Source organism: Ananas comosus, unplaced genomic scaffold, assembly GCF_001540865.1.
Source record: "Ananas comosus cultivar F153 unplaced genomic scaffold, ASM154086v1, whole genome shotgun sequence".
In the NCBI taxonomy this organism is placed as follows: domain Eukaryota; kingdom Viridiplantae; phylum Streptophyta; class Magnoliopsida; order Poales; family Bromeliaceae; genus Ananas; species Ananas comosus.
In genome coordinates this window covers 1-24,692 of record NW_017890896.1, presented here as the reverse complement: position 1 = coordinate 24,692, position 24,692 = coordinate 1, and the positions used below count along the sequence as shown (strand labels likewise).

General features: G+C 35.1%; 2 protein-coding genes and 1 long non-coding RNA gene across 12 annotated transcripts; 2 read left to right on the top strand and 1 right to left on the bottom strand.

Moving 5' to 3' along the window:
- The first annotated feature begins 2,905 nt into the window (after positions 1-2,905).
- LOC109704391 (disease resistance protein RPM1-like) lies at positions 2,906-9,513 on the top strand. Its single transcript, XM_020225136.1, has 2 exons — positions 2,906-3,174; positions 6,352-9,513. The coding sequence occupies exon 2, from the start codon at positions 6,374-6,376 to the stop codon at positions 9,176-9,178; it is 2,805 nt and encodes a 934-aa protein (XP_020080725.1). The 5' UTR covers positions 2,906-3,174; positions 6,352-6,373; the 3' UTR covers positions 9,179-9,513.
- An 844-nt stretch (positions 9,514-10,357) lies between these two features.
- Positions 10,358-11,880, top strand: LOC109704392. 10 transcript variants are annotated; one of them, XR_002214355.1, is made up of 6 exons: positions 10,358-10,456; positions 10,538-10,610; positions 10,701-10,795; positions 10,882-11,064; positions 11,171-11,517; positions 11,626-11,880. It is a non-coding gene; the product is annotated as an uncharacterized LOC109704392 (long non-coding RNA). The 10 variants fall into 10 exon arrangements; XR_002214352.1 differs by having other exon boundaries at positions 10,361-10,456; positions 10,882-10,987; positions 11,077-11,517; XR_002214354.1 differs by having other exon boundaries at positions 10,366-10,456; positions 10,882-10,987.
- A 786-nt stretch (positions 11,881-12,666) lies between these two features.
- On the bottom strand, positions 12,667-19,166 carry LOC109704389 (methylcrotonoyl-CoA carboxylase subunit alpha, mitochondrial-like). Its single transcript, XM_020225134.1, has 5 exons — positions 18,930-19,166; positions 13,445-13,556; positions 13,151-13,255; positions 12,872-13,008; positions 12,667-12,687 (listed from the first exon to the last, which is right to left on the bottom strand). The coding sequence occupies exons 1-5, from the start codon at positions 19,164-19,166 to the stop codon at positions 12,667-12,669; spliced, it is 612 nt and encodes a 203-aa protein (XP_020080723.1).
- Positions 19,167-24,692: the final 5,526 nt, after the last annotated feature.

Here is a 24,692-nt window from a genome sequence, read left to right as displayed (position 1 = left end):
CGCATGTGCAACTGCGTATCATCATAATTATTGAAACAAAAATTAAAGTGTTTTGACCTTTTCCCATAAATAGATTGATTTAAGAAATATATTAATTATTTTTAATAAACCACTTCTTTACTCTGGTGTCTACAATATTACAATATATAATATATGATTCATTTACTACTAATTGAATTGAATTTGAATATGGATTAATATAGATATAGATAAAATTATCGGGCCAATCCTACTTTATTTATATTTATCTGAAAGAAAAAAAGAAAAAAGAAGAGAGTAGTTGGAATATGCATCGAATTCCGATTTCTTCCGTTAATTCTGAAAAAAATTTCTATCAAAAGATATCTTTTGTTAATTCTGAAAAAATTTTCTATCAAAAGAGGAGGATATATAGGAGGGAATTAATTTAGCTCGATTATATTGAAATAATGATGACCAATTTGTTGGCCAATTAATTTTAATTCGCATGTGCAACTCATATCATCATAATTGTTAAAATGAAAATTAAAGTCTCTCTCTTCACCTTTTCTCATAGACAGAATGATTTAAGAAACATATTGATTATTTTTAATAAATCACTACTTTGCATGGTGTCTATAATATTAGAATATATAATATATGATTCATTTATTACTTATTGAATGGAATTTGAATATAGATTAATGTAGATATAGATAAAATTACCATGCCAATTCTACTTTATTTATATTTATCCGAAAGAAGAGAGTAGTTGGAATATGCATCAAATTCCGATTTCTTCCGTTAATTCTGAAAAAATTCTTGAAAAAATTTTCTATCAAAAGAGGAGGACAGGTTTGTTCTTAATTATGTGGAGTGAATAATTTAATAGTTAGTTATAACTTTATTCTACAACATGATTCAATGTTAATCTTAACTTAAATTTGAATTATCACAATTATATCATATACTCTGTTTGGAATAACTATGGTTAATTGATGCATAATTATATGACTAAAAGAGATTCCAAAAAATTTTCCCCAAAGCCTTTTTTTTTTTTTTTTCCCCTTACAAAGAATAGACTTTTATCTGAAGACTAATTTGTAATGTCTTTTACTGTAGAAGATATATGTGGTTCAATGATGGCTCCTACTATTGTAGTTTAGGCCATACCAAATCCATTTTTACAAAAGCAGCTCTTTTTCAATAGTATGTATCAAATGGAACACCTGCTATTACCAAACTAAGCAGATGGTTTCCAGTCTAAGACTTAGTTTGGTATTGTGGTCTATCTAATGCTATTAGATAAAATGGAGTTGAGGAAAAAATATATAGGGATATGCTTTTGTGTTCTTCAGTGGAACAGCAAAAAATATATCGTAATCGACTCATCGCGATATGTGAAACGCATTAATATTACGTACGGAAACAAACAGAGTGTTTTTCCAAGTACTTTCTCACCGCACGTAACGCAATCTTCCCGCAATTCCAAACGAAGTCTAAGTAGAATTGTAGAAGTACTCGGATTTCATTGGGTAATTCTAATATTAAAATCTGTATTAACACAAGGATATGTTTAGTTTTACAGGTATCAGCAATAACACAATGCATTATATCAAGCATAATTTCAAAACAAAGAGTATAAATGAAAACAATAATAACTGACTCCCCGTGCTCCTCCTGCTCCCCGTGCTCCTTCTGCACCCTCACCGTCTCTTTATTCGGTAACAATGGGGAGGAGGTCAGGATAGGCATGGATAGAGGGTGGGCGAGGGTGAGGCAGCGGAGAAGGGCAAAGGCATAGGTGTGGGCCCGGATGGAGGGTTGGGCTAGGCAAGGCTGCGGAGGAGGGCGAGGCGGTGCCGCCGAGGACTCTGTCGGCGAGAAGGGAGACGAGCTACTGAGAGGAAGGGTCCAAGAGTCTTTTGAATTAAAAAATATAATAATAGAATATGGACGAAATTCTAACGGAACAATAACAACGGGATCCAAAGTGAACATTTCTCAAATAACAGCGGGATCCAAAGAGAACATTTCTCAAATTTTAAAAGGGTCTCAAATATCGATTCTTTAAAATACTTGAAGCAATGCAACGGAACACTCACCTCAAAGGCTAATCGGACATCGACGCGGCGTCGAGAACGGCGAAAACGCACTCTCGCCTAGCTTCCTCGCAGCGCTACGATCCCAACCGTACCCTCGAACGGCTTCGCGACGCGTCGTCGGCGTCGAACTCGTGCTCGCGGCTACCTCCACCGAGCTCTTTGCTTCGTTCGAACAAAGAGAGAAGTAAAAATTAAGCAATGCCCACCTGATTTGTTGATAAGCATGCATGGGTGCACGTGGCATCCAAGCCACCTCAATTAGCACCAACCGACCTAAAAATAAATAAGTAAATTAATTAATTAATAAAACAAGGATACTACACGAGACCTACTTGATCCTATGCCATTTCTTATAATACAACTTCCGAATCGATAATCAACTATGTTAAATTGATCTTCCGCATTTAAAGTATTTAGAAAAATAAATTTTGTGATTTTTATATATCATTTATCTAGTGATTGAAAGCACTCAAAATCAATGTTTGAAAATAAAAATCTCACAAAAATTATAATATAACACTAAAATTTTCGATCAGAGATAGTAATCTTGCTGTAGATAGTATACAAAATTTTCTATCAAAATTTTATCTGATTTGAATACTTCTACACTGTTAAACTTACAAATAACACACATCAATCATTAAAAAATTGTTGATTTTGAACTATCGCGATTATTAGGTAAATGATATCGAAAAGTTACAAAATTTATTTTTTAAATGTTTAAGTAAGTAAGATTAAGTCTACGAAGCTGATCGTCAATTCGAAGTTTAATCATCGAAAACGGCGTAGGAGCCACGCTCCAAACACCACACAAGTTCCCAGCAGAAGAAGGAATTTTCACTTTTGCTGGTGGTAGACCCACCGGCCACGGAATGCTGATGGCAAAAGCGAATAGGGAAGAAGTTCGACCTTTAATTATTCTGCTTCCCATTCTATTTCTTTTCACTCTTCAACCTTATCTCTCTCTCTCTCTCACACACACACACACACACACACACTCCTCAATCCCCCAAAACATCTACTTCAAGAGCTTCTTTGGTTGTAGTATTTGAATTTGAGATTAATTAATTTGGAGCAGCTCCCTCTTCAATCTCCTTTTTGGATCTGTGTGGTTAGTTGTGCTGCTTCTCCTTACTCTTTTAATTCATTTCTTGAGTTCCAAGGGTACGTTCTTGTTTTCTATTCTCTTTGCTATCAGCTGGCTTAATTCTTTATAAAGGCACAGAGAGTATATATATAGTATATGTATTTGTTGATTAATATACTGTTTGGATTCACTTGATCACTGGAAACAAGATGACAAGAGATAATAATTGAGGTAGAATAATTTGGCCGCATTATATAGTACTTTCACTTTATTTTTCATGATTGAGCATTTAAATCGATGATCAATATCATGCAATTAATTAAGATGTTTAAGGATACATAAACTTTCTAGGAAAAGAATTTTATGATTTTTCTTTAATTATTTTCTGGCTCATCAAGTGGGTGCAATAGGAAGGGCCAATATTAGCAACCATCTAAAAATAAAAAATAAAAAAAATTCTTAAGTTCACAATCTTGATTGTAGACCTTGATCTAAATATCTCAGAGAATTTTCTTTATTATCAAAAGCTCAAGTAATTCGGATTGTTTTTTGCAGTTAAACAAGAAGAAAGTGCCTCACTTTTACTTGTTAAATTATTAATTTTGAGACCGTTTGATCACTAGGTAAATAATATCAACAAAAAAAAAAAAATTAGTTCATAAAGCATGCAAATATTTTAGGTATATTTAACAGTACGTATAGAACGTTTATTTAAATGCCCCATCCTTAAAAACAAGTTTAAAAAAGTATGAAAGTTAATTCATGCTAAGAAATATTCCCACTGAACTCACAAAGTTAATGTTTATTTCGAAAAAAAAAAAAAAATCAGTTAATGAAAACTTGTAATGTAAAACTTTTATAAACTGCAGCACAAATCAAAGAATTAGTTAAAATAGAACTTTTAGATTCTGGTCCTATAATAGGCAGTATGAATGTCGGGGCAATAAAATTTAACACATTAGGGTATCGTTTGGTTCGAGGATAAGCAAAAAGTGGCTATTCCGAGGATAAGTATAAATTGAGGTAGGGATTAGATCAAATTTGCGTTTGATGAAAATTGGGTTATTCCTAAAAATTAAAAAAATAACGTTTGGTTAGGTAAGATAGAATAAGAAAGATAGTGGTCCTATAATAGGCAGTATGAATGTCGAGGCAATAAAATTTAACACATTAGAAGTACGGGAATTCATGTGTCTAAAATTAAGTTCTTATATTTCTATCACTAATAGTTTCTTGCTCAAATGACTTATAGCCCTGATATTAACATAATGTGCAGTATAATTTAAGCCAAAAATTACAAAAAATTAAAATTTGAAGTCTAAAATGTTATGCGTCTCATAATTTGAGGACCGAAAGTGTAATTTACCCTCAAACAAAAGGTAAAATTATATAACAACATAGTAAAACTTTCCGAATGCAGAATGACAAAATAAAAAATTTATCAGACTTTTTGAACACTGAATGCCGAAGCATAAATATTTTAGATTTTTCGAATATAGTATGACGAAGCATATAACATGTTGGGCCACAAGGCGGCTAATCGAAGTTTTCATCCTATGTATAAAATTTCAAAATAATATCTACTATGTTCTTCGAAACTTCAAAATATCTCTAGGATCAAAATATTCTTACTGATTTTAAATAATTTCTTCAAATATCTTCATTTTTGCTACGGTTTACTAATAAGATTTAATTTTGAAAGAATATTTTGATAATTTCAGAATAAATTTAAAAATTTTGATAAGTAGTAAAAGGTAAATAATCAAAAGATTCCCTACCAATAATTCACCATGGCCCACTGCACTGCACTCAAGTGCTGATGGGAGAAGTTAAGAGGAAAGATGTTTCTTGGTTGCTGCACTGTACGTCCAGATCATCTCTCACTCCTCAAGCCCTAAACCATCTGCTTCAAAGAGAAATTCTACATTATCACACTTGCACCACATCATTAATAATAAGTCAATCACTTTTTTTCTTTTCAAACAAAAGTATAATAAAAATATTTTTTATAATCATAATGCGACATATATTTTTAAAAGAAAATTTTTGATTGACTTGTTACGGCACGTCACCAATATGTCCGTTGCATTCTAGAATTTTTCCTACTTCAAGAGCTTCTTCGGTTGCGGTATTTTCTCAAGTTAAATTTCAGATTAATTATTTTGGAGCAGCTCCCTCTTCAATATATCTCCCTTTTGGATCTGTGCGTGGTTAGTTGTGCATCTTCTTCTACTTATTATTTTTAATTAATTTTTATTCTCTTTTCTATCAGCTGGCTTAATTCTTTTATTAAAGCACAGAGGCTAGTATATTTAACGACACAAGACGTTTATTTAAATGCCTCATCATTAAAAAAAAAAAAGTATCAAAGTCATTTCACTTAAGAAATATTCCTGCTGAACTCACAAAGATCAACAATTATTTCGGAAAAAAAAAAACTCAGTTATTATCAAAACTAGTAATGTAGAACTTATACAAATTGCAACACAAATCACAAAAGTTGAAATAGAACTTTTAGATTCTGGTCTGATAATAGGCAGTGTGAAACTATGAATGTCGAGACAATAAATATAACATATTAGAAATACGGGAGTTTCATGAGTCTAAAATTTAAGTTCTTATATTTCTATCAAAACAAAACTACTTGAAAAAGCACTAATAGTTTAGTTTCTTGCGCAAATTACTTATCGTCCTGATATATATTAACTTAATTATGAACAACAAGAGGGCTTCAAAACAAACTCGATTTGTAACTGTTTATTGTAAAATAATTTACAATCACGCTTAACACGATACCATTTAATCACTGGCTAGCAGCAGATTGATTTACTTCCCAACTCTTTATTGATTTCATACTCCTCTAAAGGACTTTTTCACAACTTGCTCTACAAATATACATTGAGCTCGAGTTCAGTATGACTAGTTATGATGAATCTTTCGTCTCAAAATTTTGTTAAACTGAATCTCAAACAAGTTATTGCTTTTTGTCTTCCAGACTACAATACTGTTATTGGTGTTTCTTCTTTTTAATTGAGGATTCTAATAAGTGTTTGTTTAGTGCACTACATAGTTATTCCGGTTGAGACAATTACATATTTTTTACGAAAATTGCCTTGAATCATAAGAGCGTTAAAAAATAATCATTTTTGCTAGTGGTGCATTTGAAGAGACATGGTAATTTGAAAAGATTGTTTATTTTAGGCTCAATTCAGAGGAAGTGCCCATGGCGGAGGCTGTGGTAAGCTCATTACTCCTAAATATCGGTGCGACCTTAGCTAGTGAAGCAACTAAAGCAGCAACGTCACGATTGCTAACACGGATATCAGCAATGAAAGGCCTTGTGGAGGATATAAGTGACATTAAGGGTGAGCTTGAGAGCATGCTATCCTTCCTACGGATTGCAGAAAGATTAAAAGAGAAGGTTGAGAGCACAAAAACCATCATAAAACAAACAAGAGACTTGACTTTTGACATTGAGGATATTATAGATGAGTTCACATACAAGCTCGGTGAAGAGCAAGGAGGGGTCCTGCCTAAAACAATCAAGAGGTGCAGAAATATAACAACTTGGCGTCGCCTTAGCAAGAGGCTTAACAAAATCAAAGTTAAGCTTCGAAACATTAAGGAACGAAGGGAGCAATATGATACAAGCAGAATGGAAAATGAAGCAAGACCTCTAATAGCTGCTGGCGGTAGCAACAGCCCCGCAGAATTAGCACATTTTGTCGAGGAGGATGATATCGTGGGTATTGACAAGTACAGGGACTTGTTGCTCAGATGGTTGAAAGATGAGGATGAGCAGCAACGACAGCCCATGATAATCTCAGTGTTGGGGATGGGTGGTCTAGGGAAGACCACTCTCGTGACTCATGTGTACAATATCATCAAAGCTTCCTTTGATGCTTGTGCCTGGGTTGCTGTATCTCAAAGTTATGAGACTGATGATTTGCTTAGGCAGATCTTAAAAGAGTTGTATAGGAAAGATCGTGAGAAAAGAGAAGCACCTAACAACATTAATACCATGGATTATAGAAGCTTGGTTGAGACTATCCGCACTTACTTGCAGTGTAAAAAGTATGTACTCATTCTGGATGATGTTTGGAGTACTGATGTACTGGACAAGATAAAGTATGCACTTCTGAATAGTAATTGCAAGAGTAGAATAGTTCTCACAACAAGGATTCGCGATGTAGCTCTATTAGCAAGTGAGAACCGTATGTTTGAGCTAAAGACACTAGAGGCAGATCATTCGTGGGATCTGTTTTGTAAAAACGCATTTTGGAAAAGTGCAAACAAGATTTGCCCACCGCCTTTAGAACAATGTGCTAAAAAAATTGTCGAGAAGTGTGGTGGCTTGCCCCTTGCTATCGTATCGATAGCCCGTCTCTTATCATTTCGAGAAAAAACCGGTTCTGAATGGGAGAAGGTTTACAAAGATCTTGAGTGGTACCTAACTAACAATGAATCGAAGCTCCGTGAAAAAGTACATGACATTTTGAAACTTAGTTTGGACGATCTTCCCCATTACCTTCGAAATTGCTTCTTATATTGTTCTAGCTTTCCGGAAGATTATCGATTTCAAAGTGACAGGCTCATAAGGCTTTGGGTGGCCGAAGGGTTCATTGAAGAAAGAGGAATAACGATGGAGGAAGTGGCCGAGGACTACCTTAACGAACTCGTTCACCGCTGTCTACTACAAGTGGTATATAGGGATGCACTCGGTAGAGTTCAAGAATGTCGAATGCATGACGTCGTTCGAGTCCTCGCTCTTTCCGAGTCAGAGGAGTTAAGTTTCTGCATGGTCTATGAGCATTCAAGGGCAATGTCGCAGGGAAATAAAGAACGCCGCTTGTCAATCATATGCAATATAACTAATTATCGTCCTGAAGACGAATCTCATTTGCGTTCAGTACTTGTTTTCAACAATTCCATGAGCAATGATTTATTGAAGTCGGTCTTACGATCATCAAAATTTTTACGTGTCTTGGAACTACAAGGAGCGCCGATCGAGAAACTACCGAGTGAGATCTGTAACCTATTCAACCTGCATTATCTAGGCTTGCAGGACACAAAAATCAAGGAGCTTCCAAGATCAATCGGGAAGCTACGAAATCTGCAAATATTAGATACATATGGAAGTGAAATAGAAAAGCTGCCAAATGAAATAACAGAGCTTCAAAAGTTGAGACATCTACTTTTCCCCGGCAATATGGATAAGCACATCAAGGCACCGGTGGGAATACGGCGTTTGAAGGGCTTGCAGACTTTAGTATCAATTGAAGCAACTGCGGAGATTGTGCGGAATGTAGAAGCTTTGACAGAGTTGCGGGAATTTGTGATAACCCGCGTAAGAGCCCATCACTGTGCAGACTTGTGGAATAGTATCACAAAGATGAACCACCTTACTGGTTTATATGTCGAAAGTGTAGATGGGCAAGAATTACAGCAGTTAGGCACCCTGCGCCTACCTCTGCCAATTCAATCATTACATCTGTTTGGTGAATTAGAAAATAACTCACTCCCTGAGCTTGCCACGTCCTTTGGGTCTCTAACAAACCTAACTGCATTGTCACTTACATTTGCAAAATTGGATGAAGATACGTTTCCTTGCCTGCAAGCGCTGCCTGCGTTGATGCTTCTCCACCTTTATGAGGCATATTACGGCATGAAGTTGCTCTTCCAAGCAACATCATTCCCGAAGCTAAAGGAATTGGAAATAGCAGGTGCCCCGATGGTCAGTCAGGTGGAAATCGAAAGAGGAGCAATGGCAAGCCTGAATAAGCTTTACCTAAACCGTTGTCCAGAGCTAAAGGAGCTGCCCCACGGTATCGAGTACCTTACCACCCTTCAGGATTTAGACATTCGGTATCCAGCAGAGGAACTTGTTGAGCTGCTTCGAGGAGGAGCAGGAGGAGGAGGAGGAGAAGGCGACCACAGCAATGACTGGCGCATGAGGGTTCGCCACATCCCGAATTTTACTATCCGCTTCGAACGAGACGGCGAGGATGTCACAGAAAGGATTCAATGATTCCATATCATGTAGGTGAGTTTGTGCGCTTTTTGCAAGGCACCGACCGAGCTTGATGCTTTCATATTTTCCGCCTCGGATCTTCTAAACAATCCGTGCTCGAGGAAAATTGAAAATGATGATCGTTATATGCAGATGTTATCTTATATGTGTATTTTATTTTATTTTCAATGTATGTGTATGTATAAGTGGATGCATCAAATTAGTTGGTGCATGCATGCCTTCAGCTATTCGCATTATGTATTTGGAGAATGCTTTGTACCCTTAAAAGATGTAGTTTCACAAATATTAATTGTTGTTTAACAGATCGATTAGTGAGAAAATCTATTGTTAGATTTCGGTTTAAATTTATAGTTATTTAAATTAAAGTCAAATTTATTTAAAACTAAAGTCAAATTCTACTTTAATTAGGATAAGATGAGATTTAGTTCTATTAAAACATAAATAGAATTTAATTAAGAATCTAATTGGACTGTGAGTTCTAATTAGTCTCTTCATTCCACACGTTCATTACATACAAGATGTACGGCCAGAGGAGGGAATTAATTAAACTCTCAATTAAATAGTATTTAGCAAATTGGAGGGGTCGATTATATTGAAATAATAACGACCAACTTGTTGGCCAATTAATTTTAATTCACATGTGCAACTCCTACCATCATAATTGTTGAAACGAAAATCGAAGTCTCTCTCTTGACTTTTTCTTATAGACAGATTGATTTAAGAAACATATTGATTGTTTTTAATAAACATGGTGTCTATAATATTAGAATATATAATATATGATTCATTTACTACTAATTGAATTGAATTTGAATATGGATTAACGTAGATATAGATAAAATTATTGGGCCAATCCTATTTTATTTATATTTATCCGAAAGAAAAAAAAAAAGAAAAAAAAAAGAGAGAGAGTAGTTGGAATATGCATCGAATTCTGATTTCTTCCGTTAATTCTGAAAAAATTTTCTATCAAAAGATATTGTAATGCTCCGAAAAAAATCTATTTATTCAAGTAAGTATTGTTTCGACAGCTCGTTGACATCTCTAATGAGTGTCGGGACGAGTTCCAGTTGTTTTGGCGCGAACCGGAAGTCACAACGAATCCAAATATTAATTTTTCCCTGCCGGATCATGTTAGTAGTGTGGTTAAGGGTGCAATGTATCACCCTCCAACTACCTCTAATTGATTGGAGGTTTGTGGTTAGCTCTACTTCTTATTTTCCTTCTTTTTCTTCTTTCTCCTCATTGGGTGAGTGGGCTTAAATTTCTAGTAGGGTGAGTGGGCTTAAATTTCTTTGGATTTGGTTGAAATGCCTTTATTCTTTGATCCATTTCTTGGAATTGATCTTCATGCAGTGAAATTGAATTCATGGTGAGATGCTAGTATGGATGTAGACCTTATGAACTTACTCCTCCAACGTAAATTCAGGTTTGTAGAGGCCTAATCTCAGTTTTCTCTCAATCTATAAGCTGAAATTTTAGAGTTTAGGAAAATTTCTTATGTTTTTATGAATCCAAGTCTCTTTAGCAGCGAAATCTTCGAACTTGAACTGATTCTCTACCCCCTTTTGCTGGTTTAAGAGCGATTCTCACCAGATTTTTAAGTTAAAAAGGGTGAGCTTAGTATTTACTTTTGAACCAAAGGAGTTCATGTGCAGTCTTAGATTTTTGCTGGATTCTAATCTAAATTACATCTTTAGCTAATCTTCCGAGAGGCTGAGAGTGAAGTTAACCTCAATTACTGCTGGTTGGGGCAAGGTTTGAGATGAATTGGAGGCCAATAGAAGTTGATTTTCTATTAATTAGGTATCCAATCAATTTCGCCTAGTGCTGAAATTCTGCTCTTTCTAATTCACTCTCAACAACTTGGCTGAGAATTTGAGGTGAAATTTCAGATATTTTCTTCATGGTGGACTAACCTTGTTCCTTGACCACTCTCACACTTTCTCCTCCCTGTTGTGCTCCTGCTGGTTGGTTTCCTGCTGGCAGTAAATAGCAGAAGCACTTGAGTGGCAGCAGCGGCACCTGATGACAGCAGCAGCAACAGGGCATGTTGAGGAGTTTTCGTTAATGCAATTCAGACTGTTTCTTTTCGAAATTGAGATGAATTTGTAGGAGAAGAGGCCAATGGTCTGGACCTACATCTTCAAGTAGCCAAATCATCAGGTTGATTGGGCTAATTGTGAGTCCAAGCGGTGTTAATGCTGATTTTTACTAAAGGTTGATTCAACTTTAGTTTGTGACTCTAACTTTCTTATGTGTTTGAATTAGGGGATTCTATCTAATATGCATCAATACTCTAGCTATTTCAAGGTTTCTTCTAGTTGATTGATAAGGTACATTGTCCTAGAGTTAACTAAATTTGATTCCGAAACCAAATTCATTCGAAATGTTGATTTCTATTGAAAACTCTATTCGAGTTTTAATTTCATCATTTTCGGCAGGGATTTTGGAGTTTGGCATCACTTCCCTTCTACTTGGAGTTGGGGGAAAGTGCTTGCGGAGTCTCAGTCAACCCGTGGTTGGATTAGTAAATAAGGTGGGTTAATATTTACCGAAATCATCGGAATTTTTCCTAAGTCGTAGAGTGTCAGCATGTTTTTTCTTATGTTGATCATCATGTTTAGTAGCTCGAATTCTTAGATTTGCATGTTTTACGAAATCTGAATTTGGAGTATAGTCTAATAATTTTAGATGAATTTTATATGCTAAATTGTGATTTGACTTAGGAGAAAACAAGTTAAACCTACACTGTCATTTTCGAAATGTTAATCGATTTAGCTTCAGGAGCTAATTTCTTTATTGTATCACCACCGTTAATGCGTCGTGAATACTTAGATTAGTGTAGGGTGAGTTTACGCTCGTGCCGAGGAGTCGAGCTCGTTTTACAGTAGAGTTTGGACTGTTCCGTACTATCAGGTGCCGTCGGGGCTGACGGTGGATCCAGATGTTTACATCTTGTCTTAGATTGTGCCGAGGGCACGTGAACCTTTAGCCCATCTACAAACCCAGCACAGGGCGACTTCACAACATGCTGAAAAAGAGCAATAAACAATATAATTAATTGCTTAACAAAGAAAGGGCAAGGGATGAAACAGGCAGCAACCAGTGTAGCACCGAGCTTAGCAGCATTAGATGCTTCTTCAGTTAGTTTTTCAGCTGAATCAACTAGAAGATCACTTTTGTGATGCTCGATGAAATGGGTTTCTACCAAGCCTCTCGCAAAGGCCCAGTGACCTACAAGCCCTTGGAGGAAACCAATACTGGTCGGCAGACCTGCAATCTGCAGTGGCCATAGTCAGAGATGCCTGAGGCAGAGAAATTAGTATATACATCAGATGCTTCAATATAAAGCGAACAGCATGAAATTGTTCATGATACAAAAATATATCGAAAGTGCATCATTCTGGAAGTAGATTCTCTACCTTAAGATTACAAGACAACTATTAGTTGGCATCTGTTAGATATTTATACACCACATATCTTCAATCAAAATTGTAGCATTGCTGAGACAAACAATAAGACGTTGCGAGATACGACTATACAAGAATTACAATCCATCTATTATTACTAAGCAACAGTGCTCGTTGGCATCAAGCAGCTGGAACTTACAAGAAAATGCTAAATAAACTTGATGATAATATCTTGATCTGATATTCATACAAAAGCAACTAGACATGTCACATGCACCTGAAAGTTTAACAAGCAGCTCTTTAGTTTGACCAATGCAGCATTGCGAGTTTCGCCCCACACCACAAGCTTAGCAATCATTGGATCATAATGCATGCTGGTAGTATCTCCTTCCTCTGCTCCCGTTTCGACTCTCACTGTTTTACAATATGTAGATTAGGGGTCATTGTTGAGTCATGGAAGACGTCGAGTTCTAGATGTGTACTGGCTTTATTAGCTAATACTACCTAATGTGTGTAGCAATAAGCATATGTACTATGTTTTAATAGCAGATATTACCTGTTGGGGTAACAGGGACTGGCCGGTAGTGGTTTAGGGTTCCAGTTGCAGGAAGAAAACCTCTCATGACATTTTCAGCATATATTCGAGCCTCAAAGGAATGTCCTAGAAGAGAAATAATGGCCCATTGTCAAATAAGTGCAGGTCATGAAATGGAGTAAAGGTAGATAATATGGCTAGAATTGCAAGTTTTGAAGAGGGAATAATAGCTCATTCTAGCAGTTTGCACATAGGAATTCAAGTTTGTCAAACGGGCACGATTGAAAATGTGTGATCACATTAAACAAAGTTTACCATTCAAGGGCACTTGTTCCTGAGTCAGGGGAAGAGGTTCTCCATTTGCAACACGAATTTGCCACTCCACAAGATCTTGGCCAACAATCATCTCAGTTACAGGATGTTCTACCTTGAAAATATTGATATAAGAAATCAGGTATATATTTTCTGTCGCACAACAGCAATTTGCATGTAAGGATCAAGTTGCACATGATATATATACTAGTGCACATGCATACAAAATGGAAGTTTCCCAAAACAGTGTGTACAAGAATAAATTTAATCATGCACAGAGAAAAGTATTTTGAATGTGAACATTTTAAGGTAGAAATAGCTGATAACAGTGTGCCTGATTAGTTAAGAAAAGCATTAATACCTGAAGGCGAGTATTCATTTCCATGAAATAAAATTGTCCAGAAAGCGTATCCATTATAAACTCCACGGTTCCGGCATTGTGATAGCCAACTGCTTTCAAATTAGTTAAAAAGAAATATGAAAGTGCACCAACTCTTTGAGAAATTTCAGGCGGAGGCGACGTGAATGAAGAGGAAGAAATGACTAAATTTTCTTTACTTGTTCTTTAAGAAAAAAATAAAATTCTTTTATGCATTTCTGCCAATTTTAAAAATATCTTCGGTATAAATTATAAGAAATAGACGGAATAATGAGGGAATCCTTACGAAGGGAGTTTAAATACATCAACTTGAAATTTTAAAGAGATAAAATATAGATTTTTTAAAAATCAATGGAGGAAGTGAAAAAATAAGTACTTACATGGAGTTTTCTATATTTTACCCTTATTAAAAAGATTTTTTAAAAAATTGAAGAAAAAGCTGTCTATAATGTCTGGAAGGATAAAAGCCAATGTCCAATGTTGGTTCTTAACTACATTGAAGATAATTAGGACTTAGATAGAAGAGGTAGTTTCATAAATATTGCTGTCTAACAGATTAGTGAGAAAATTTATTGTTAGATTTCAGTTTAAATTTATAGTTACTGAAATTAAAGTCAAACTTATTTAAAATTAAAGTCAAATTCTACTTTAATTAGGATAAGATGAGATTTAGTTTTATTAAAACATAAATAGAGTTTAATTAAGAATCTAATTGGACTGTGAGTTCTAATTAGTCTCTACATTTGACATATTCAATATTACATATAAGATGTACGGCCAGAGGAGGGAATTAATTAAGCTCTCAAGTAAATAGTATTTAGCAAATCAGAGAGGCCGATTATATTGAAATAATGATAACCAACTTGTTGGCCAATTAATTTTAATTTGCAGGTGCAATTCATATCATCGTAATTGTTGAAACGAAAATCAAAGTCATTTTAATCTTACCCCTACATTACCCCTACAAATATTTACTTTGTTTCAAGAATACCCTCAACTCATTTTAATCTTAGTTATACCATGATATAATGAAGGTTAAGAATAAAATTGTCCATTTTGCCCCTAAACTGGTGAGGGCATATAAATGTATGTGGTCCATTTTTTTTAATTTTTTTTTATCCATTCAGATTTCAAATATTGTAATCAGTTAAATAAAAAAAATTCAATTAATAGGTTAATTAGCTAATAACAATTAACTATTAAATGAATTTATGTTAGTTTCAACTGAATATTGGTCAAAGGTATTAAATTTAATGGAATAATTATCTTAATTTGTGAAAATTTTTCATTATCTATTTTTTTAATTTATTATTTAAAACTATTATTGGTTCATGCAAAGTCCGTTGATTACAAGAATTTAGTTTGTCCTTTCATAATACAAATTTTTTTATTTCAGGTCAGATTTTATATTAATACTCTTAGTTATAATGTATTCATACCGGCGAATTTTCTCTATATTAAGTAGTCAAATAAAAAAAAATTATTACTTTACAATCGGTGTAGTAAAAAAGAAGATATAACTAAAATAAACTATTTCTCATTCTGACAATAAAGAAAAATAAAATTTAATTTAACTACAATTTATTCCAAATAGAAATATTTATTTAATTGAAATGAATAATTTTTTAAAACTAAACTCAATTGAATTTTACTAAATTTTTAGTCTAGATAGAATTTAATTATTTTTGAAATATAATAGAGGGTTTTTATGAAATAGATTTATTAATTGACCCTTGAATAATTAAGAGGGGTAAAGTTGGAATATAAATATTATTAACTTTATTATGGATGGAGACTTGATAGTAGGGTTATTTTTTAAAGTTTCTTAAATTTGAGGGGTATACGTGATATATCAATTTTTAAAAGGGTATTTATAAAATTAAATAGTTTTAGAAGGGTATAGAGAAAATTTTCCCTTATATCATATACTATGTTTGGAATAACTATGGTTGATTCATAATTATATGAATAAACGAGATTCCAAAAAATTCTACAACATGCTTCCCTTTCTTATTTTATTGAATCTGATTCGTTCCTCATTACCAAACAGAATCATAATTTCTTCCATATATATTAATTCTGAAAAGTTTTTCTATTAAAAAAGGAGGATAGGATAGGCTTCTAGCGTAATAATCCTATATTTTTGTTCCTAATTTTGTGGAGTGATTAATTTAAGAACTAATTATAACTTTATCCTGTGACACGATTGAGGGTTAATTTTAATTTAAATTTGAATATCACAATTATATGACATGCTCTGTTTGGAACAACTATGATCGATTCGTAATTATATGACTAAAAGAGATTCCAAACATTTTTTCCCAAAGTTTATGACAAAGAAATTCACAAATAATTGTGTTCTCTTCCTAACAAAGAACATACTTTTAGCTAAAGATTAATCAATAATATTTGTAATTTAAGAGCCCTACAGCGTCATCTTCAAAAAAATATTAAAAAAAACTAAAAAATAATAGATTTTCTCTTCTTTTTTTTTTTTTCTTTTTTTTTTTTTTTTGTAGGGAAGTATATGGACCGTTTGGCATGACAACTCAATAAGTTATTTATAAAGTTATGATGGTATAGGCAATAAATAGAATTCATTGCAACAAATTAATTGTATGTTGGAAATGAATAGTGCAATTTTAATGAGCAAAATAATTAGCATATCCCATAACATAAAGAAAGCCTATGACCTGAGCGTCATGAGATCATAATGCACATAATCTTTTATTAATTATGCATGTATGTACACGCAACAAATAAATAAAAGAAAAAAAAAGAAAAATTAGTATAGTGTGAAGTTGTTTCTTTATAAATAACTTATCAGCATGCATCTATATCAAGATAGATGCCAAGCAATTTAATTTGTATACTTATTGTAGTATCCCTGATTTTTGGGATGCCCGTGGATCTCAGCATCTAAGGCTTGTCGACAAATCTGGAGAGTGTCGGAGCAAGTTGGAGTCGTTTTGACGCGAAATGGATGCAAAACGGACTCGACGTGAGGCGAGAGTGGAGTTCTGACGCTGAAATCCACAAAGTGCAGGATTTCAGTGTTGAGTACCGGTACCATATAGGGGAGTACCGATACCCCAGTGTATTTTCATAACAGAATGCTCTCGGGTTGTGCCAAATGATGCTGAGTACCGGTACAGCATCGGGCTGGTACCGGTACCCTGCGTGCGAGCTTACGGGCTGAGAGGCCGAGTACCAATAACCAAATCGGGTACCGGTACTCCAACTGGATTTTTGAGTAGGTGAGGAGCCTTTTGGTCATTTGAGTTGTCGATAACCCCAACCTTATCCCCACCTCTTTATTTATGTGTAGAGAGACAGAGAAGGAGGTTTAGTATGCTGCTCTCTCTCTCCCTCTAGTTCTTGGATGTGCTCGTAGTTGAGATCATGGCTCGAGCTCGGGAGTTTTTTAACGTCGATCCGGAGGGCTGTTCAAGTATGCGTGCGTCGTGGTTGCGCCGTTGGAGACCAAGCGAGCGCATGGTTTCCTCTTCTTTCGACTTCTCGCCGTAGATAGACGAGCTTTTCGAGGTGGGTTAATGCTTACCGAAATCGTCGGAATACCTCCTAAGTTTTAGTATCGTCAACATGTATCATTGGTTTATTTTTTTGCTAGTACTCGAATTCATAAATTAGAGATAAAATTTGAATTTGGAGTTAAGCTAGTAGTATAATTTTACATATTGGACTTGGAATTGACTTAGGAGAAAATATGTAGATTCCACACTGTCACTTTCTGATAATTACCAGATTTAGCTTTAGGAGCTATGGTTCGTTTGTATGGCCGCTGTTCGTATGTGGTAGATGCCCAGATTAGTGTAGGATGAGTTTACGCTCGTGCTGGGATATCGAGCTTATTTTACAGTAGTGTGTAGACTGTTTCGGACTATCAGGTGCCGTCGCGGTTGACGGTGGACCCAAATTTCTATATTTTTCATCAGATTATGTCAAGGGCACGTAAACTTTGGTTGTTAGATCAGTTAGACCCATTTGCTTTGATTATAGCCTGTGAGAGCCTGATTGAGCTCGACAGAGACACGATTGCATACTTGGTTTAGTAGCGCCCACGAGTGCCACTCCGGAGTCGAGCTTTGTGCGTTTGCATTGATGTTGTAGTGTCCAGGTTGAACTTGCTCTTCATCAACAACCCAGCGTTGTGGAGGTTGGTGTAGTTTCGATAGGCGGAACGGGTGCGTTCACAGTCCCTAGTGAGATTGGGTCAGAGAGTGCATTTCTATATCTACAGAATAGTGGTTAACGATAGTATAGCGACATGTAGCTATAGAGTTTTTCTAGCTTCCTTTACTATTCTTGTGCATATTTTCTGTAAACTTAGTGGGTGAGCCGTTGAGGTACTGAGGACTACTCCTTTTTGTAATAGTTCTCACACTCAGTTGTTGACCACTTTTTGCAGAGTCTTCGTCCGCGGCTGTTGCTGTTACTGATTCTAATCGTGGAAATTAAGGGTGTTGCGAGCTAGATCCTTTCCAGTCTTGTTGCAGTGCTAGAGGAGTACCTCCACAAGTAGTTTTGGGGCTTTTTGTACATATGGTTATTGTCGGGGTATTTGCTGGAGCGAGTGGTGTAGTAGACTTTTTGTATGTACAGTAACCCCTCGAGGTTTTTATATATATTCTATTTTCAGTTTAGCAGCTCATTACCTTGTGGTTGTAGCTTGATTTGTTTACAGGTACAGCTATCGTTTCGTATACAGAAAAAATTTCTATGTATACGGCGGGTCTGTTGGCGTGTCCGGAGAAACATGTAATCCGGGGTGTGACACTTATCTTGTGGCGTTTTTGCATAAAAAGTTTTGCATAAAAAATTCATCGATTTTGCAATTTGTAAAAATAAACCCTCTTTAGATTTTGCTGATTTGGCCTTGATTTATAATAAACTAAAATATCCTTATTTCTCTCTCTCTCTCTCTCTCTCTCTCTCTCTCTCTCTCTCTCTCTCTCTCTCTCGTTCGCATTACTCTGCATGGTTCATCTCCGACCTCCTCTCTGTTGTACCTCTATTTCTCCTCCTGCTTACTCTCTCTCCTCCTCCTTCTTCACTGCCCACACATTGATGCGCGCTTCTCTCTCTTACCTTGCCAACGTCCGTTGACGCCAGATCGAAAATGACACAAAATGAGGAGGTGAGATTGCAGCAGAAAGCATGGCCATACACGTTGACAATGACAGCGACAATGATGCCACAAGATTTAAAGACAACAGGCAGGAAGAGCACGTCGGGGCGGGTCGGGGGCTCACTAGAAGAAAAGATAGTATTAATGGCAAAAATAAAACAACATGTGGCGATAATTTTCGTCACCGCTGTAGTCATTAAGTAGCGATATTCGATGGCAGATTCACTTTTTTGTCAGTAGCAAGAGCCCAATTAGCATAGTTGACCTCACTTTGGGGTCCAAATTGATCCCAAGTGGGGTCCAATAAAAAGTCTTATTAGACAAAGAGTTATAGCGGGTCCGGTGACCGGCTATTTTTTTTCCTTAGCAGTTTTAAAAAGTTAAAAAAAGATTTTAATTAAAAAAAAAAAACTCTTGCTTCCTTGAACACCAGCTTGGAAACTTCATTGTAGATGTACGTCAAGATAAAAGATTTTATAACTTGAGAGGAATTGGTGATATTTCACAAAAGTTGGTTGAGACGAAAAAGCATGTAGTGTATTCACGAGTTTATTTACTTTTGAAGTTGTCATTAGTTCTACCAATTGCTAGTTTTTTCTATGATGAACTTTATAGAGAATAAATTAAGTAACTTTATGTGTGATCAATTGATGAATGATTCTTTGATGGCTTATATAGAAAAAAAAATATGCTTAACAGTGTTTCCAATGAGGCTATTATGCATTTTTTTCGGAATATGAAGTCGCATCGAGGACAATTAATTGTAAAAGAAATGATACTTTATTTATATAATTTTAATGACTAATTCATTTTTTTAGTTTTTTTATTTTTTTTCTTCCTTATATATTAATCGTATGAGAAAAAATTTCTAGATCTGCCCCTGGCGATATTTTATACATTTGGTGGCAACTTTAGTCACGAGTATACAATAATTGTTTTGTCGTGACGGCGGCTGGATCTGCCACCAGCGATATTTTATACATTTGGTGGCAACTTTAGTCACCACTATACAATAATTGTTTTGTCGTGGCGGCGGCTGCTGCAGAGGGCAAGAAAGGAGGTGCAATAGTGAAAAATCTGCAGTATATGAAAGAAAAAGAAGAAAAAATAAAAAAATATATTTTTCTTCTCCTAGAAAGGCCATCATGTGTCGTAATTGATACAAAAAAAGCCAAAACATAGAGAAAATAGAAGAAGAAAACGAAATTGCACTGTTTCAGATTAAATTATAGTATTTAAAATAATTTGAGACTAAGTTGCACTATATAAATAAAAATTGCACTAGTTGAATTTAAGTTTCACTGTTTGAGACTTAAGTTACACAATTTAAAACTAATTGAGACTAAAGTGCAATTTCTCATACGGTGCAACTTAAACTCAAACAGTGTGTCACACCTCAAGACCTACCGTAAAAGACTCTCTTAGGTGCGTGCAACAGACCCGTTGAACATGCAAGGTTTTCCTCGCCCGCATGAAGCAGTAGCATACACCAGCCTGCACATCTTACAAGAATAAATATGAAAAAGCATTAGAGCATTTTAAATTCTAATTTCATGCTTATACAATATCAACTCTCCTAAGATTACAACCACATCTGCTCAAAATAATATATGCTTGCCGCGATCACGCGCTTCACCTGCGATACATGACTTTATAAAAAGTAATAATAATAATAGGCTGTTTTCTATACCAAAAAGATATTTAAATCTTACATCCATCCATCCATCCATCTGATATTTTTTAATGTTAAATAAAAAATTAATAATGTTAGCTCGTGAGAAAATAATAATCGTGCGATGAATAAGATATAAAAGTTTTATTTATATGTAGTGATAGCATATAATTACTCTCGTTCGATCTGTGCTCGATGTGCAGGCTGGGACGTTTTTATTGATAGATTTTATAGGTATGTAAAATAAGGTAGAAATTAAATACATACCAAAATCCAGAATCAAAATAAAATAAGATAACTCACAGAGCGCCGTCGAGAAGAAATTCCTGATCAATCTGTGGAAGCGTGAAGTCCGGCTATGATTTGGAAGTCACGAACCGAACTTGGGTGATTTGGTTTCTCCTCCTATTTCAGGCACTCTACCGTATGGTGTGGAATCGATGGTAATTCTTCACCAGAATGCGTATGAGAAGGTGGCAGGACCAATACACCTTTATATAGAGTCCAGATCGACTTCCCATCAAAGTCTGATTAGGATTCTATTTAAATTTAAAATAAATGGGATAGGGATAAAAATATACCATATCAAGTAGTTCTATATATGTTAGGATTGACCTTTATCTATAGCAAATCCTAATTTAAATATGATTAATTGGGCACAATATATGGAAATCCTAACAATCTCCCACTTGGCTCATATTAATTATATTCCATGAACGGAATGCTATACTCCAATCTTTATTGCGCATTATTGAAAACTTTATGATTAAATACTTTAGAACTCACTTGATCTTTAGCTCAAACTAAAAGACTATAATGATAGAAACTATGGCGATCCACCTCTTCATAACGAAATTTTCCTTCTATAATTACCGTATCATCTTCACCTCTTAGCCGAGTACTTTATATGGCACAACTTTATGAATGAACTTAAACTGTATGTTCATTTGTTAATAGACAAAACTTTATGTCCATTAAATGGTCCAACACAGCTGCATTAAACTTTATTGAAAAAAAATAGATGTTACAAATTTATACATCAAAAGAACTAATCAAACCCATACTTCAAACACGATCTGTATATGACCCATGTGCCGGCCTCTTGGTCATTGGGTTTGCAATCATACACTTGTTACTGATGTATTCAATTGTAACATAACCTTCATCTATCTTCTCTCTCACAACAAGATATTTGGTGTCCAAATATTTACACCCTACTATAATCTTGTTGTTATTGGCAAAAAAACAGCAGCTGAACTATCACAGAAAATCTTTATTGGATAAACACCGGAGTCCACAATTCTTAAGTCTGTGATAAAATTCCTAAGCCAAATAGCCTGTAATGTGGTTTCGTAACATGCAATATGATCCAAAGTTCCTTTCAAATACCTTTTTAGCAGCCTTCCAAATGCTCAATGCTTGGATTACTTTAATACTTGCCAAGTAATCCAACGGCAAAAGTAATATCCGGACGTGTGCACGTTTGTGCATACATAAGACTACCAACTGAGAGGCATAGGGTATGCTTTTCATCTGTTCAATTAGTTCTTGGGACACTGAAAATCATTAAGCTTATTTCCTTTCTGGACAGGAGCAACACTGGGCTTACAATTATGCATTTCAAAATTTTCCAAAACTTTCTTTATGTAGGCCTTTTGAGATTGACCGAGTAACCATTTATGTCTATCCCTTTTGATTTTAATACCAAGAACATATGAGGCCTCGCCTAAATCTTTCATTTCAAAATTTTGGAAAAAAAATTCTTTAATATTATGCAATAGCCCAAGATTATTACTGGCAAACAAAATATAATCAACGTAAAGGACTAAGAAAATTATTTTAACCCCACTAACCTTTAGATAAATACATTGATCAATAATATATTTCTTAAAACCAAAGGTCAAAATAGTTTGTTTAAATTTTAAATACCATTGTCGGGAGGCCTGCTTTAATCCATATATTGATTTCTTTAATTTGCATACCAAGTGCTCCTTTTCTTTTTGCCAGAATCTTTCAGGTTGATTCATATACACCTCTTCATAGAGATCCTCATTTAAAAAGACAGTTTTGACATCCATCTGATGTAGCTCTAGATCAAAATGAGCAACCAGAGCCATAATAATACGGAAAGATTTCTTTCTAGATACTGGAGAGAAAGTCTCTTTATAGTCAATGACTTCTTTCTGAGAAAATCATTTTGCCACAAGACGGGCCTTATATCTCTCTATGTTACCTTTGGAGTTCCATTTGATTTTATAAACCCACTTGCATCCTACGGGTTTAATTCCTATAGGTAACTCAACAAGATCCCATACCTTATTGTGGTTCATGGATTCAATCTCATCCTTCATGGCCTTGTATCATTCCATAGAATTATTACTATTTATGGCTTCGGAAAAATTAAGAGGATCATTTAAACTCTGGTCATTCTCATAAAGATAGACAATAAAATCACTGGATATAGCCGGTTTTCTCTGTCTTGAGGATCTTCTTAAATCTATCTGATTATCCACATGTACATCTTGATGTGGATTATTCACTTGTACATCTTGATGTAAATTATCAACTTGTACATCTTGATGTGAATTATCAATGATAGGTTCACAATAATTTTGTGATTCCAGGACGATTTGTTGTTTTACTGGAATAGGAATCATCAAATCATGAGGGATAATAGTGGGTCTGTCAAGTACAGAAACCGAATGCTCTTTAATTTCTTCAAATTCAATGAACCGAGGTTCAAAGCTCCCACTAATTGCACCATTCTCAATAAACCGTGCTCTTTTAGTTTCTGCAATCTTTATAGGAAGTGATGGACAGTAAAATTTATACCCTTTGGACCTTTCTGAATAACCAATAAAATATCCTGATATGGTTCGAGGGTCCAATTTCTTTATTTGTGGATCATATAATTTGGCCTCAGCTTAACAACCCCATGTATGAAAATCTCTTAAACTGGATTTCCTACCTGTCCAAAGCTCAAAAGGAATCTTAGTGACAGCCTTAGTAGGGACCCGATTAAGAATATACAGGGCTGTTTTGAATGCCTCACTCCACAATGATATCGAAAGGGTAGAATTACTGATTATACTCCTGAGCATATCAATTAATGTGCGGTTCCTTCTTTCAGCAACACTATTCTGATCAGGTGTTCCTGGTATGGTGTACTGTGGAACAATTCCGTACTGCTCAAGAAACTTAGCAAAAGGCCTAGGGATTTGGCCTTTATCTGTTTGTCTATCAAAATATTCACCACCCCTGTCTGAGCTGACTACTTTTATCCTTTTCTCGAGTTGATTCTCTACTTCAGCCTTATATGCCTTAAAGGCATCTAAAGCTTCAGATTTTTCTTTAAGCAAGTAGAGATAGCCATATCGAGAGTAGTCATCAGTAAATGTGATAAAATATTTATGGCCAATAATTGATAGAGGAAGAGGTCCGCATATATCGGTATGAATCAACTCTAATGGTCCATCACATCTTTTAGCACCTTCAGAAGAGATTTTGGTCTGCTTTCCCTTTATGCAGTCCACACACATTCCAAAGTCAGAGAAGGCCAAATCATCTAAAATGCCTTCTCTAATTAATCTTTGGATTCTCTGTTTCGAGATGTGTCCTAACCTCTTATGCCATAACATGGATGACCTTTCATTATTAATGCCACGTTTTGATCCAACATTTTCGTGCATGGTAAGAAGGATTTCACTATATGAAACGTCTAAAAATACTTTATATAGATTGTTTTTCAAAACACCAGAGCCAACTATCTGAGATTTATAGGATAAAGAAAAACTTTATTATTAAAACTAAAACTATATCCCAATCTAACAAGTTTCGAAATAGAAATTCAATTTTTAGAAAAATTTGGAACATAAAATGTATCAACTAAATCCAAAATGTGACCAGTGGAAAGAACTAATCTAAATGTTCCTACAAATTCTACTTTAGTTGGATTTCCTTCAGCTGTATAAATAGTCGCTTCACCTTTACTGGGTTTTATGCGATTCTGAAATCCCTACACGGAATTCGCCACGTGGCATATGGCACCAGA

Excerpts from the sequence above, each read along its gene's own strand:
- LOC109704391 (XM_020225136.1), top strand. The coding sequence starts at position 6,374 with ATGGCGGAGGCTGTGGTAAGCTCATTACTCCTAAATATCGGTGCGACC.
- LOC109704389 (XM_020225134.1), bottom strand. The coding sequence starts at position 19,166 with ATGACTACAGCGGTGACGAAAATTATCGCCACATGTTGTTTTATTTTT. Across the intron at positions 13,557-18,929 it reads CGTCAACGGACGTTGGCAAG|GTAGAACATCCTGTAACTGA; the intron begins GTAAGAGAGAGA and ends AATATTTTCAAG. Across the intron at positions 13,009-13,150 it reads AGTCCCTGTTACCCCAACAG|TGAGAGTCGAAACGGGAGCA; the intron begins GTAATATCTGCT and ends ATTGTAAAACAG.